A 15,696-nucleotide genomic window follows, 5' to 3' on the forward strand; every position below is an offset into this window, starting at 1 on the left:
GTAATACATGCCTTTAATCCCAGCACTTAGGAGGCAGAGACATGCAGATCTCTACTAAACAAGGACACCAAGGACTATGCATAGAAACTCGGACTTGGAAAACAAAAAAGAAATCATTCCATGTAGTCTATTTCTCAATGTCACCTCCTCTATTTTCATTTGATGAAACTACTAGCTTACAAATTTAACCTATAGTTGAGTGCAGCTGGACATCATACCATATAACAGTGGTTCTCAACCTTTAATGCTATGACCCTTTAATACAGTTCTTCATACTGTTGTGATCCCCAACAATAAAGTTATTTTCATTGCTACTTCATAACTGTAATTTTGCTACTGTTATGAATTGTAATGTAAATATCTGTGTTTTCTAATGGTCTTAAGCAACCCCAGTAAAAGGGTCATTCAGGGGTCACGACTCACATGATGAGAACCCCTGCCATATAAGGACATTTCAGTCAACAAAAACAAACATGCAGCAGTGTTACAGAGCCCCGATTTGCACAAAGTTCTTTCACCAAGGTTTGTGAAGTGCATTCTATGATGGTCACAGAAAACACAACTGCCTAATGATGCACTTCTCAGAATGCATCCCATTTTTAAGTGACTCGTGATTATAATTCCCCTTCATAATCTTCAAATGCTATAATACAAACTCATGAACAAATTAAGTTAAAAAAAATTCAGGTTTAGGGTGTGTGTGTGGCTCAGTAGTAGAGTCTTGGATTAGTTTGTGTAAGGTGCTAAATTTGATCCCAGCACCAAAAAAAAAAAGAGTACCTTCAGTGTCTGGAGCAATACCTGAGTAGTAAAGTACTTGCCTAGCCATGTATAAGGTTCTGACTTTGACCCCCAACATTACAAAAGAAATAATTTAAATTTTTTTAGATTTACTACATAAACATCTTAGAATTTTATTAATAAAATTTCTAGTTTTTTGCAGTTTCAGGGAACGGACCCTTGGGGACCTCTGGAGCAGCAGGCCCTGTGCCCTGGGTGGGGATGCAGTGGAATATCCAGCCTATGTCTGTCAATGGCCCCAGCAATTCAGCCAGTGACCCAGGTGACCAGTGGTAGTCCCCTCAGGAGGTGGCATGTTCAGCTCAAGCCAAGACTGTGAAGCCCAAAGGTGAGAAGCCAGATGACTTCAAGTCTGGCATCTCTCATGCACTGCTCAAGCTGGAGATGAACTCAGATCTCAAGGTGCAGTTAGGGAACTCAACATCACCACAGTCAAGGAAATTGAAGTTGATGGTGGTCATTAAGCCATCATATTTTTAGTACCAGTTTCTCAGCTGAAATCTTTTCAGAAAATTCAAGTCTGGCTAGTACATGAATTAGAGAAAAAGTTTAGTGGGAAACATGCAATCTTCAATGCTCAGAGGAGGATTCTGCCCAAGGCAACTCAGAAAAGTTCTACAAAAAATCAGCAAAAATGCCCAGAAGCTGCACCCTGACACAGCAGTGCTCAGACGCCATCCTTGAGGACTTGGTCTTCCCAAGTGAAATTGTAGGTAAGAGGATCCCTGGGAATGGATGGCAGCCAGCTCCTGACGGTTCATTTAGACAAAGCTTGGCAGAATAAGTGGAATACAGGTTGAAACTTTTTCTGGGGTATATAAGAAGCTCACAGGCAAGAGTGTTAATTTGGAATTCCCAGAGTTTCAGTTGTAAAGAAAATAAGTGAATAAAGTGTCATTCATAGCAAAAAATAAAGAATAAAATTTCTTAAATTCCACAAGTCTGAAAAAATGAAGTACCATAAGTCCTCACAAATTAGATTTATTGTAAGACAAATTATACTGGAGATTAATTATGTGGGTCTTGATAACTAGATGTTATGCAAGTTGACTTCTAAAATGCTAAATAAAAGGCCAGGCAGGTGGCACATGCCTTTAATCCCAGCACTCAGGAGGCAGAGCCAGGCGGATCTCTGTGAGTTCGAGGCCAGCCTGATCTACAGAGCGAGATCTAGTATAGGCACCAAAGCTACACAGAGAAATCTTGTCTCGAAAAAACAAAACAAAAAAACAAGCAAACAACAAAAAAATGCTAAATAAAAATGCATTTCTCTCCAGAAACTTCCCCATGGTAGATGTAGAGAACACATAACTCTCTTTCTGTTAGTTTCCACATATCTCATAGGTTATAACAGCGTTTTTCAACCTATAGGCAGCAACCCCTTTGGGAGTCACATATCAGACATCCTGCATATCAGGTATTTACATTATGATTCACAGCAAGAGCAAAATTACAGTTATGAAGGAGCAACGATGGTTGGGGGTCACCATAACATGAGGAACTGTATTAAAGGGTCACAGCATTTTGAAGGTTGAGAACCATTGGTTTATAGGGTGATTGGTAAATAAGAAGAAATTATACCTGCATCACAAACAGGTATAGACACTTCTCTGTCTCTGTATTAACTACAAAGACACACCTCATTGGTGATTAGTAGGAATTCCACAATTCATACTGAAGCCAATTGCTTTTCAATTTAAAGCAAAAAGCTCTGCACCTCATAGCTTAACTCATACCTTATGTGGTACTCCTGTAGCCAGCTACTCAGAAAGCTAAGACAGAGGACCATTACCTGAGTTCAGAAGTTTAAAGTCAGCATAGGAAACTTATTAAGACCCTCATCCACAAACAAGAAATCTATAGCTTTTTTTATATTTGAGAGTAGTGATCTTATGGTATCTTTTCTGTGTGTGTGAGATCTCTCTCTTTTTTTTTTGAAGAGAGTCTCTGTTGGCCTGAAATTTGCCAATTAAGATAGGCAGACTGGCTGGCTAGTAATGGCTAGCAAGTCTCAGGAAGCTCCATGTCTCCATGTCCCTAGTATTAGGTCCAAAGGAAACTCTTAATTTTCCCAACTCCAAAAGGCAGTCTTGGACTATAGGAGGATTTCTGGTGGTTAGATAAAAGCCAGCACTCCTTAGGAACTTGTGACGCCAGTTCCTCTCTACCAAAAGGAGCCATTTCCCTAAACACAGGCAGAAGAGACAAATGGTTATCTATAGTGTCTAGTAGCATACCAAAGTACATGCTGGCCTCCTGGCTCCCTCAATATCACAAGTACCTGTTACACATTTCACAGCCCATGCTAGCATCCTAGCTTTTCTCACCTCGTCCCGACCCTAAACTCCCTCCAGCTCATGGACTTCCCTGCCCCCAGCTACCCATTGTTCTCCACATAAAGGCAAGATGTTCCCCAGTCCCCACTACTCTCGCTGTTCTTGCAGATAGCCCTGGTCATGCCCAGTCTGCTTCTCTTTCTCTCTGCTCTGGACTCAGATGCCCCTGGATGTTCATTCTCTCTCTCTCCCTCCCTCCCCCTTTCTCTCCCCTCCCCCCTGTACAGGGTTTCTCTGTATAGCCTTGGCTGTCCTGGAACTTGCTTTGTAAACCAGGCTGGGCCTCAAACTCAGTGCTGGGATTAAGAGCATGTGCCACTACCAGCTATTCTCTCTCTTATCCACAATAAAAAACTCCCCCCACAACTCACGGGGTAGTCATTTTGATGGTTTCTTCATACTCACTTATAATCATGTACATAAAATTTTAATTTACATAAAATGTCTGAACAAATTATATGTATGTACATACACATGCATAATAGCATATAGCTTATTTAACATCTAAGAAAATCAGATTACCACGTAAACTACCGAGAATGGCATCCATACCTGTAACCTTTGGTTTATTATGACTAGATGAAGCTTTGTCACCAACACCTCTTGACATAAAGGCAAGTTTGGGAGGTCTCCTCTCCTGTGTCATGCTATCTGAAACAGTAAACATACCTTTTAAATAAATTCATATGGAAGATAAATAGTTTAGCAATTAATGACAACAGCATAAACAAAACAAAGAAATCCTTTCCAAGAACAAAAATAAGGCACAATCTTTACAGTCTTACAGATTCTCTCTCTCTCTCCTTTTTTTTGGGGGGTGGGAGGAGAGAGACAGGGTTTCTCTGTATAATAACCCTAGCTGTCCTGGAACTCACTTTGTAGACCAAGCTGGCCTCAAACTCAAAGAGATTTGCCTGCTGCTGCCTCCCAAGTGCTGGGATTAAAGGCGTGCCCCGCCGCCACCACCAGCTGACACATTCTCTTTAAGATTCCAAAGTACTGAAAAGTAATTTCTCAGGGAAAAAAACATCAACACTGTACTTAAAAATGTAATTTCTACAAGAAAATACACTCCTCAGTTATTAAAATGCTTTAAATTTTAAAAAGTCAGATGCAGTCAATTTTATTTGATGTTTTAAAAAGCTTTAAAGAAAACCTTATTCATAATTTTTGTTGCATTTTCCACATCAGCATGCCCAGCACAGCCTACATATTACAAAGTGTTTTACACTCAAGCAATTATGGAAGGTGCTGAGATAAATAAAGATGGTCAATTTATTTACTGGAAAAACCAGAATCTTTACATGCTAACGTGTCTGGCTAATCTCTAAGCGATGTGATATACTAAACTGACTTGATAAAACTTTTTGTGCCACTCTCATGAGTATCTTGAATTAACGTATTTCACAGAACACAGCTTGATAAAAGCCTGGGAAGGAGACAGATCAGAGTTAGGAACGCACGCAGTAGTAAATATGTTTCCACTTTTAAACACACAACATTAAGAACAACACAGATATGTATACAAACAAATGTAAACAGGAAAAACAATTACATACAAATCAATGATGCAGAAAGCAGAGACACACAACTAAATTTTTGAAGGAAGTTTCACTTCAAAGCACAGATAACAAAAAATTTTGGCAAATTTCTTTTAGATTAAAAGATCTTCCTAAACCTCAAAACCTGGTAACATTCCTGACACTCATAAACACTGATCAAATAAACACAGAAGAGTCAAGGTGAAAGGTTCCCCTCAGGAAGTTCAACAGCACATCCATGAACTGCAACACGATGCTGAGGAGCCATACCTGATAAAGCTGTTATCATCAAAAAACGGTATCACCCACAGTGGAATTTTGAGGACAGAAAGAAAAACAGGAAAATTTTTATATTTTAAACACAGAAAAGGCCACTTAAAATAAAATAGGGAGTCACATTGAATTAATTGTATGTAAATAATGCTTGATATCTTTTTTCCATGGTTGGATGAGGAGGGAAATACATATTAAACTATATGTCTTAAACACTTCAAAATACGATCACATGGAATACTGAGATATCATTTCAATTGAAAATATACTGACTAACCATAATTTTTAAAGATGATATAATGAAAGAAATAATAGAAATGTTTTTATGACATTACCATTCAGATATCTACAAATGTCATCTATGACAGTTTTGTAGGAAAAATAACTCTTTATCATTGGAGGAAGGTTCCAAATTATAGCATATAAGCTGACTAAAAATAACTAATGCCCACTGTCAATTGTAACTAAGAGTATGTAATTCCATTTCAAAAGAGACCACCAACCATATGGATACCATAATATATGCATATACACAGATTGAATCATTGTAACAAATGCAGCCAAGGGTCCTCCTTCCTTTGTAAGCTGTAAAGAGGGCCAAGCAAATTAGGCTGAAATGGATGAGACATGATGCCAGCTCTGTTCATGATGGAGGTGATTTTCCAAGTTCTAGGAGTGGGAAACCCACAGTTATCCTTCCACCAAAGACTTTGGGGGATAGGGTCAAACATCAACCTTTTGAGGAATAGAACATCCCAATAAGATTCCATACAGTGAGAAGGGTCACACAGCACATCTATTTTGTCCAAAACAATAATATAACAAATATTCCCTAATATTTTGTCAAACCTATGTTTATAATCCAAAATTCACTTGGATCATAAAGCAAATTTGGCTTGATGGCTTAAATTTGAAGAGCTTACTAATATAGGATGTAGTGAACAGGGTGAAGAATAAATTTAACAGACAATTTATAAAATTGAAATTATCATGATTAAAGATATTCGAGGAAATAAGGTAAGTCAACCCAACAGCACACCAAAATGCATACAGCAACCCTATTCATAATAACTAAGGGCTGAAAACAATCTATTCTATAGAACAGATAAACTGGAGGTACATAAAATTGTGAGCTGGAGATACAGGTCAGTGGTAGAGCACTTCCCAGCATGCTCAAAGCCCTGGGTTCAATCCCTGCACCGAAACAAAACAAAACTTCTAAGGGATCATTTTGAGAGTTCACTAAAAATGTGGTCTATTAATACAATGTACTACTACATAGCAATAAAGTGGAGCAAACTACTGCTACACACAACATGAACACTGTGCTGAGCAGAAGAAACCAAGTATACACAACACACACACAGCAGGACTGCATTCAAAATGACAAAGCTAGGAACTTAGTCATTACTCTTGTTGGATCTGTAAGAAAAGGGTCTTTTGGAGATTCTTGGGTTGAAATTCTTAACAATAAGAGAGTGAACAAGCTATTCAAACCAAACAAAATGTCTATAAATTTGAATAGCCCTTTAAATTGAAAGCAGTCATTTAAAATGATGTACTGCTCAGCATCATCGGTCACAGAGCACAATTCAAACCCAAATGAGAATTTAACATGTACAAAAAAATGGGGGTATTAGAAAACCTGATGCCAGGTATGCTATGCATAGCAATTATCTAAATAATCTCTGTAAGATTGGATGACTAATCAGAATAAATATTTTAGATAATTGTATATAATAATTATATCTGCATGGAATCTTACAGGTAACATCAGAGTTACCTGATGAGCTCTGGTACCTCAAACCATTCTTCCTTTGGGCTCTGTCTCCCATGACCAGAAGTCATGCCTACATAGAAGAAATTCCAGAACAGGCAACTTGGAGAGACAGAAAGCAGATTCACAGTTGCCAGGATCTAGAGGGAAACTACTACTAGACATGGGTAACAGGGTTTCTATCTAGGATGGTAAAAACAGTCCTTGAGCTACATGATAGCAATAGATGTACAACACCCTAAAGGCACTTAACATTGATGAATTATGCTTTAATAGAGTAACAGTACTGATATATGAATTATATTTCATGTTTTAAAACTAAGAAAAATTTCCAAATATAGAACTAAGTAAAAGTTGTTGGACTTAATCCCAAAAGTAAACCATGTGAAAAAGATAAGACAAAGTAGAAACTAGGAGAAAATATTTGCAAATCATATGCAACAAAGGGCTAGTGTCTATATTTTTTTTAATTGATATAACTCAACAACAAAATAGCAAATAGCCCAATTAGAACCTGGCCAAAACAGATAAAAATATATTTTACTGAAGAATATAAATATATGACATAATCTCATGAAAAGATGTTCAATATCATGAGTAATCAAGGAAACAACACTACAATGAACTATTAACCACATATTTCTCAGAATAGCTAACATGAAAAGCAGCTACGCTGGTGAGGAAAAACTGGATCAATCATTCATATATTTCCAGTGGTCATGTGACACCATACAGTCATGCTGTAAAATAGTGTATCCGTTTCTTTAAAAGCTTACTGTAAATAGTGGTACCCTGTGTGGGTAGACCAAGTTCCTTTCAGAAGTCATAGGTTATTAAATGAAAATCCCAGTGCCAAGGGTGTGAGCTACTTCCATTTGAGTTGCTCATCAGGAAGGTGCCTTCAGTCCCTAAAATAGCACAGGCAATTGCCACTACTGGTGGTTGCCCACCAGATTTAGATGATAAAACTTTACTGCTGAAGATACCATATGCCCTGGTCACAGAGCATACAGAAATCAAACTGGAACTGAGCTGTGACCTTCCTCTCTGCTAACTATTCCTCCTAGTGCAGAAAATGTAATGCAGGCTGCTAGGGGAAAACTATAATCAATAGTCTTATTCAGCTATTTACCCTGTGTGTAACAACACTGACTGGCCAGGCAAGATGAGCTCACTAGCACAACAGTGGCAAGTCTATTATGGGGTAACCAATAGTTTCCTGATTAGGTTTGGAGCCTACTCTACAGGAGGGAACTCACATCTCATACTGTAAAATTAATCAAAGGCCCTTGGTTAAGGGGGTCATAAGACAGTGCAGAAACTACTGCTGCTGTTTTGTTAAATGGACAAGATGTGACTCATGAATTGTCTTCTAAATAATTTATGTTGTGGTCAGAGAAACTTCCTTTTGCAGTGGTAAAAAAATACTGAGAAGAAATGGCTGCTGAATGTCCAACCACAAATGGGACATATATAGATATAATGCTGACTTCCAGGTTGCTGTACTCTTGAACTTACAGCATCTATGATACCTTGCGTAAGATGTGCATGAGATTGGTCTGTCATGGAAGGGAAAAGACTCATGGGATCCCACCCTTCCTAAGGATTTATACATAGTCAGTGGTTCATAGGAGAGGGAGAGACATTTTTCCCCAATGGTACAGCCACAGGTAAGGCACACATGTTCCTATAGCAACCCTAAAGAAACTCAGTAAGTCACACACACACAAAAGACATTAAGCTGGACAGTTGTGGTGCCTTAAATCTCAGCACTTGGGAGACAGAGGCAGGCGGATCTCTGTGAGTTTAAGGCCAGACTGGTCTACAGAGCAAATTCCAGGATAGGCTCCAAAAGCTACATGGAGAAACCCTGTCTCAAAAAACCAAAAAAAAAAAAAAGCAAGACTAGTAGGATTACCAGGGGTGAGAGGGGTCAAAAGAGGGTTGAAATGCATTACATGTATGAAAATATTATTATGTATAATTAATACTCACTAATAAAATATTCTTTAAAAAGCTTACTATGGAAATAACATATAATCTACAACTACACAAAGGAAAACTATACATTTTCTACCAGAAAAATGAAGATTTGCATTCACTCAAATCCTGGCATACAACGCTCATTAAAGCATTGCCTAAAAGTACTTCAATGGGTACTCATTAAATGAACATTACACTAAAAATAAGGATTATCTTAGCAATTAAAAGGATTCCTGCTACAAAAGACCACTGACACAACATGGATAAATCTCCAGAGAATTATGCTGAGATAAAGAGCCAATCAAAAACTATGTCCTTTATAATTCCATCTAACTTTCCTGAAAGTGTAAACTTAGAGAAACTAAGAATGGCTGGCAGTTGCAGATGCTCCCTCCCCAGCAGCTACTAAATGCCAATAGTGCTTTAGCTTAGTGATGGGATTTCATACCCACTACCCTCTCCGTCCATGCTGGGATTTGTCTGGCTTGAGGCTGCACAATTCCTGTAAGATTATATATACAACTGCCCCGCTGCATCCAGAAAATTCTGTTTCCTTGAAGTCGACCTCTACCTCTGGCTCTTTTGATCTTTCTGCCCTCTCTTCTGCAAAGTTCCCTGTGCCTTGGTGGGATGGGTATAAATGTATGTTCCTACTTAAGGCTGAGCATTCCATAGTCTCTCACTCTTTGCACCTTGACCAGTTGAGAGTCTCTGTCTCTGTATGGTCATCTATTGCAGGAAGAAGCTTCTCTCATGAGGGTTGAGATGTACTGTTCTATGGCTATGTATCAATTATACTGCAACAAAACTGTTACCCTTTTTTTTTTTTTTTTTGGTTTTTCGAGACAGGGTTTCTCTGTGTAGCTTTGCGCCTCTCCTGGAACTCACTTGGTAGCCCAGGCTGGCCTCGAACTCACAGAGATCCGCCTGGCTCTGCCTCCCGAGTGCTGGGATTAAAGGCGTGCGCCACCACCGCCTGGCCCTGTTACCCTTTTTAAAGGACATTAACTATGAAGACATGTAACACACCAAAAAAAAAAAAAAAGAGAGAGAGAGAGAGATCAAGAAAGATACAAAAGAAAATTATGAGCTTGGGGTCAGCCTCAGGAGGGAAGGTTCCCACTAAATGACTTCCTTTTCAAATTGCTGTGAATATGTACATACTGTATAGTCTAAGTTGTTTTTGTTAATTGCATTATACTCTTAACTTTAACAACTAAAAGACAGACACAGAGCTCAATGCATTACTTCAAATGCATTACTTTAGGGGTGTCACAAGTTGTCATGCTATATGACAACCTGGATGTGCTGTCACAGCAGACTTGTTAATGCTTTGGACCATCGGAACAGCAGTGCTAAAAGAGACATTTTTATGGCAGGGTGAAGCAAAGGTATCTAGACATCAACAGTAAGAAATAGTTCACTGGGGAGAATTCTTCCCAGATCTCACCAACTGTTCAGCTGCTCCAAAAAGAATCTTTCCAACGTGCTGGAAATGTTAATTTTGTCCCACAAATAGAGGTAATTGGGGAAGAAAAAATAAATAAACTAAGGAACTAAAGAAGACACTGTCATGCTTTTTCCCCTCAAGAAAAGAGTGTTAATGATACAAAATATAGATGAAGGCTTATTCAAATGAACCAAATTAACTTTCATCTAAACAACTTTACTTTTTAAAATTCTATTTGCAAGCTTTATTTTGTTGGCAAATAAGTGTAATTTATGTGTATAAAAGCAGTATCATTCTTAATTATCTACTATTCAAGGTTTATGAATATCAATAGCTACAAAAGAGAAAAAGCAGTCTCTTCCTTTCTCATCACTGCTCTAGACCAGCAATGACATCAACGACAAACAGGAATCTTGAAGATCTTGACAAGGGACTCCGAAGTCATGAAACTCATGTTTTGTTTTGTTTTTGTTATTTTAATTCTATACCAGTGTTTAAATAAACGATAATTAAAATGTTTATAAGGTAAGTACTGCTAAAAAAATTCCTTGTAAGGTCACACCCCAATTCCAACACAGGGAAACTAAATATGGTTTTTTACTTTCTTCTTTCCATTTATTATGTGCTACTGCAAATTCTAAGATAATTTATATTTCAAACAAATTTAGAGGTGGAATATATACATATATTATTCACATATATAAAGAAAGAAATACAGCTGTAGAGTTAGGGGAGGGTGTATCACTTCAAATCTTTATTTTACAGAAGACTGAAAGCAATACAACCAAGTCTGCATCCCTGAGCTGTGACCTTCTTGAATGGTAATACTAACAGTGATTTCCCCAATCCTACAACGTACTTCATTCAGCTATAAAATGTAAAACTCAAAGCAGTGCAATTAAAATAGCTAAAAATTAACAATTATATTCACTCAAAAATGTCACAGATTTTAAAGTTTCAAAAGCATCATTGGACAGCTCTCTGAAAAAAATTCCTTAAAAAAGGAAATGCCAAACATATTTATTTGCTAACTGAAGTGAAGTTTCAGTGAGATATGACTGTAGAGAAGCAGTACTACCCTGAATTGGTTCCTCTGCAAAAATTCATAATAAAAGAATTACAAGGCCTTCTTCTCAGCCATCCAGCAAGTTAACATTACAAAACCAGCAGAGCTCTCCAAGTTTGTTTAGGAGAGGCCCTGTCAATTCATCTCCCAAAGAAAGTCTTGTGTGTGGCTGCTCAAATGTCTCCTGGAGAGATCCGTGGGATATGACAGGACAGCACCCCATGCTCCTTATCCCATGTTTTACCATTCTCCAGCCTCGTCACCATCTAACTGCTCATAGATTCTGCTCATTTACTATCTATCTCAACTTGTTAAAATGAAAGCTCCACATAAGAATTAGTTTTTCAAAATTTGTATAGTTAATGTATGGTGTGTGTGTAATCAGGCTTGTCTGAGCCATTTTGCTGGCCCTAATTATCCCTTTTCTTCAGTGCTAGAATTTGAACTTCCAGCTTCAATCAAGTCTACCATGGAGCTACATTCCCAGCCCCAAGAATTCTTATCTGCTTTGCTCCTACAATATCAAAATCTAAAGAAGCCTATGTAAGGGCTTGCTACTATCTGAATGAATGTGCTTTATATTGCTGTTTTTGTAAACAATAAGCACTCACTCTAACATTAAAAAAATTTCAATTCACAAACATCCCAAACTGTGCTACCTATAAAACATGGATGAAAAAGTAAATGCCACTAAAAATAAAATATGAACACATACATGTTTTCCCCTGAATATAAACAACTTGTTTCCAAAAAGTTGGAAAGGAATTGGAAGTGGGAGATCCAGGAGGAATTGGGGGGGGGGGTATTACAATCAAAATATATTATATGCATGTATGAAAATTCTCAAAGAATTAATAACAAATATATCTTAAAAGAAATAAAAAGTAAAGTATGTCAGATTTTTTAGAGCAAAATTGAAATACAGCTGCCACATGAATCTCATGCCTCTTGCTACAAAACTAAAAGCTGCGTGGGAAGCATGTTCAAACTGTAAAACAAGTATTTATGACTTGACACCAACAGGGAGACAGAAAGGGCAGAGTGCAGGCCAGGAGCCTTCCTTTTCTATTTCTATGAAACAAGAAATTCAGGATCTAAAATAAGCTACAGAAAGAAACTCAAAAGCATTTTGTTGTCAACATTACCAATAATGGGAAAAAGCACTAGAAGGAAAAAAAAATAGTATGCTGCTCACTTATGATTCTTGCTACAGTAAAATAAGCTTTTACAAAACCAGAGACAAAATGCATCTCCATCTCCATGGAAACAATATCCCCTAGTATGTGACACTCAGAAATGGGTTTCTATGCAGATCTTCACAATGGAAGAGCACTCGTAGGATATGGGATTGTTGGGGGACTGAAGAGAACATCAGTTGTTAAATAGACGGGTTTGGACATCAACTTTGGCTCTGCCACTTACTTTCATCACAGACAACCTAAGTCTCATTTGAGCCACAGGGTTTTTGTTTTGTTTTGTTTTGTTTTTGCTGCTTTTGCTGTTTGTTCTGTTTTATCTATTTTTTAAATAATTTATTTATTTTATGTATATGAGTGCTCTATCTGCATATACAACTTATGCCAGAAGAGAGCAACAGATCCCATTACAGATGGTTGTGAGCCACCATACAGTTGCTGGGAAACTGAACTCATGACCTCTGGAAAAACAGCCAGTGCTCTTAACTGCTGAGCCATCTCTCCAGCCCCCATTTTATACTTTTAATCAGCAAAAAAGTCTGCTCAGAACATAAAGATAGCACAAACCTTCTAATTCCAGGCCTGGTATATCCCTGGCTATATCTACAGGCTTTTGGACATTCCCACCTCTGAAAGTCTGTTGGCTTTATTGTACTAGCCTATCACTGGGAATCCTAACAGCAGGGGTTGGTATTGCTACCATTGTCAATCACCTCATAGCAGCAAAGGAAGACACTTATTTAAGGCAAAACAAAGGTTCTTAAGTTTTGTGGGGTTTTTGTTTTTTGCTTTTCTTGTTTTGGTGGTGGTTTTTTTTCATTTGTTTTTAAGTTCAGAGGCTGTGCTACAGCTCAGTGATAAAGTGTTTTACCACTGTACCACTTGTAACAATGTACAAGACTCTGGCTTTCATATATATATATATACACACACACACACATATATACATACACACACATGTGTGTATGTACATGTGCATGCTCTCTGTCTCTGTCTCTCTCTTACACACACACACACACACACACACACACACACACACACACACGGCAAGTGTCTTTACCCACTGAGCCATCTTGCTGGCTCTAATTATTACTTTTGTAATAAATAACATATATGGTAAATAAAATAATATATATATAAAATAAAACTATGTAATGTTTCTGACTACAGTCATGGAGCATGATCTATTATAATACCATCTTAGAACAAAAAGAACTGGGGGGGGAGTAATGAAAGAGATGTCTTGATGGTGGGGGTGCATTTCAGGGTCAGGGAGAAACCTGATGCCAGGGAAACTCCAAGAACCCACAAGGATGACCTCAGCTAAGACTCCTAACAATAGTGGAAAGGGTGCCTGAACTGACCATCTCCTGTAATCAGACTAGTGATACCCTAATTGTCATCAGAGAGCCTTCATCCAGTAAATGATAGAAACAGATGCAGAGATCCACAACCAAGCACTGGGCCAAGCTCCAGGAATCCTGTTTAAGAAAAGGAGGAAGGACTGTACAAGCCATGGGGGGCCAAGGTCATCACAAGGAACCCACAGAAACAACTAACAGGCTCATAGGAGCTCACAGGTTCTGGACTGACAGCCCTTTACATATGTGTGACAGTTGTGTAGCTTGGTCTATTTGTGTGACTCCTAGCAATGGAATCAGGGCCTATCCCTAACACTTGAGCTGGCTTTTGGGAACCTATTCCTCATACTAGGTTGCCTCACTCAGCCTCAATACAAAGGGAGGAGCTTAGTCCTACCTCAACTTGATATGCTAGGCTTTGTTGACACCTATGGGAGGCCTGCCCTTTACTGAACAGAACCAGAGGAGGAGGGGATGCGAGGGGGAGCAGAGAGGAGAAGTGGTGGGGGAAAAGGAGGGGAGAAGGAAGAGGAAACTGTGGTCAGGATGTAAAATAAATGAAAAAAAAATTTGGTTAATTAAAAAAAAAAGAATCTCAGCCATCATTTAACAAGAATCCTGAAATTGAATCCACTGTGGAATTTAGATGAGATAATCAATTTCTCTTTAAAGGCTCCTAGTTTCAACTCCTACTCCAAATGTAGCAGCTTTTGTGTTTCTGAACCTTCCAATTAGAAGACAGGATTTCTTTCTCTATTAGAATGTTGAGGAGAAGACAATGTAAGAGAGAATATATAAACTTCACTACATTTACATACTTTTAGAAAGAACCTTTGTTGCTTTATTGGGGGAAAGAAAGGATATTCTATATAATGACAATTCTACAGTATAAAAGCCAACTTCAAAAGATCTATCTTAAGTATATATTTGCATTCTCATAACAAAATACAAGTTAGAAACAGTCTTCTGAATACATAAAAAAAAGACAAACCTGGGATGATGTCATTGATGTGCAGAAGAACTGTACTTTCAACACTTGCAAAACTACAAAGCTGTACTCCATCAAACCTTCCATCCCAGTTGCCAATAGGGTTATCCTAGATATGCCAATAAAAAGGTAAACCTTTAAACCCTTGTCAATAAAATGTAAATATGAACACCTACATTTCTTACAAAAGTATCCTCTAAAATATTTTTCATTGAGAAATTTTAACTATTTTGTCCAAAAGAAGAAAGACTCCATTAGAAATATCTACTAAAGTAACAATGTTGTACAATAAATATAATAATAGCAATCAACTTACAGCAAACACATAAAATAATGAGTCAAAGGTGTTTTTCATACTTTAGTTTGCAATAATAACAGCAGCTGAGGTTTAAAGAGACATTATTTGCAATAGAAAATTTACTAGGAATGCACTGTTTACCCAGAAACCTCCCCTTAAAAGTTAATCACACATTTACATCCCCTGGGCATTCTGCTCATCTGTATTACTATATGCCTTTCTGTAAACAGAATAGGAGTTATTTCAGAATTCTTTTGTCATCTGTGGGTACACAAGACTTTCCTCAAACAATGGAGAGTTTCTAAGTTACACTCTACTGTATCACCAGCCACATGGGTTGTTCATGAGGTACGGACAGATGACAGTGAAACAACTGCTCTGAGCACCAGCGTGTGGAATGCTACAGTCCCTGAAAACAGAAAGGCATGAATAAAGTTGCAATTGATGAACTTTCTTCTCAAGAAGCCTAATGGGAGTGTTTGGAACTGATGCTTGCATAAATAAAGTGGCAGATGGCCAGAACATGGGTGGAGGTGGCAGGCAAATCTCAAGACAGCCTGCCTGGGCTAAACAAGATGATCCTCTAGGCCACCATCAAAAAAGAGGAGGACCCAAACAGCTCCTGT

At 38.0% G+C, this 15,696-nt stretch overlaps 1 protein-coding gene and 1 pseudogene across 5 annotated transcripts in view; one reads left to right on the plus strand and one right to left on the minus strand.

The window, feature by feature from the left end:
- Cyld (CYLD lysine 63 deubiquitinase) overlaps positions 1-15,696 on the minus strand; it is a 52,398-nt gene that overhangs the window by 24,677 nt on the left and 12,025 nt on the right. For all 5 annotated transcript variants that reach the window (XM_052726940.1, XM_052726943.1, XM_052726939.1 and 2 more), the window contains exons 4-5: positions 14,776-14,881; positions 3,690-3,788 (exon numbers count right to left, since the gene is read on the minus strand). In XM_052726940.1, the coding sequence (XP_052582900.1) occupies positions 3,690-3,788; positions 14,776-14,881 (205 nt within the window). The remainder of the gene's footprint in view (positions 1-3,689; positions 3,789-14,775; positions 14,882-15,696) is intronic.
- Positions 828-1,774, plus strand: LOC128103670 (40S ribosomal protein S7-like; annotated as a pseudogene).

Source organism: Peromyscus californicus, unplaced genomic scaffold (genome assembly GCF_007827085.1).
Source record: "Peromyscus californicus insignis strain IS unplaced genomic scaffold, ASM782708v3 Scaffold_8__1_contigs__length_139910024, whole genome shotgun sequence".
Classification (NCBI taxonomy): Eukaryota; Metazoa; Chordata; class Mammalia; order Rodentia; family Cricetidae; genus Peromyscus; species Peromyscus californicus.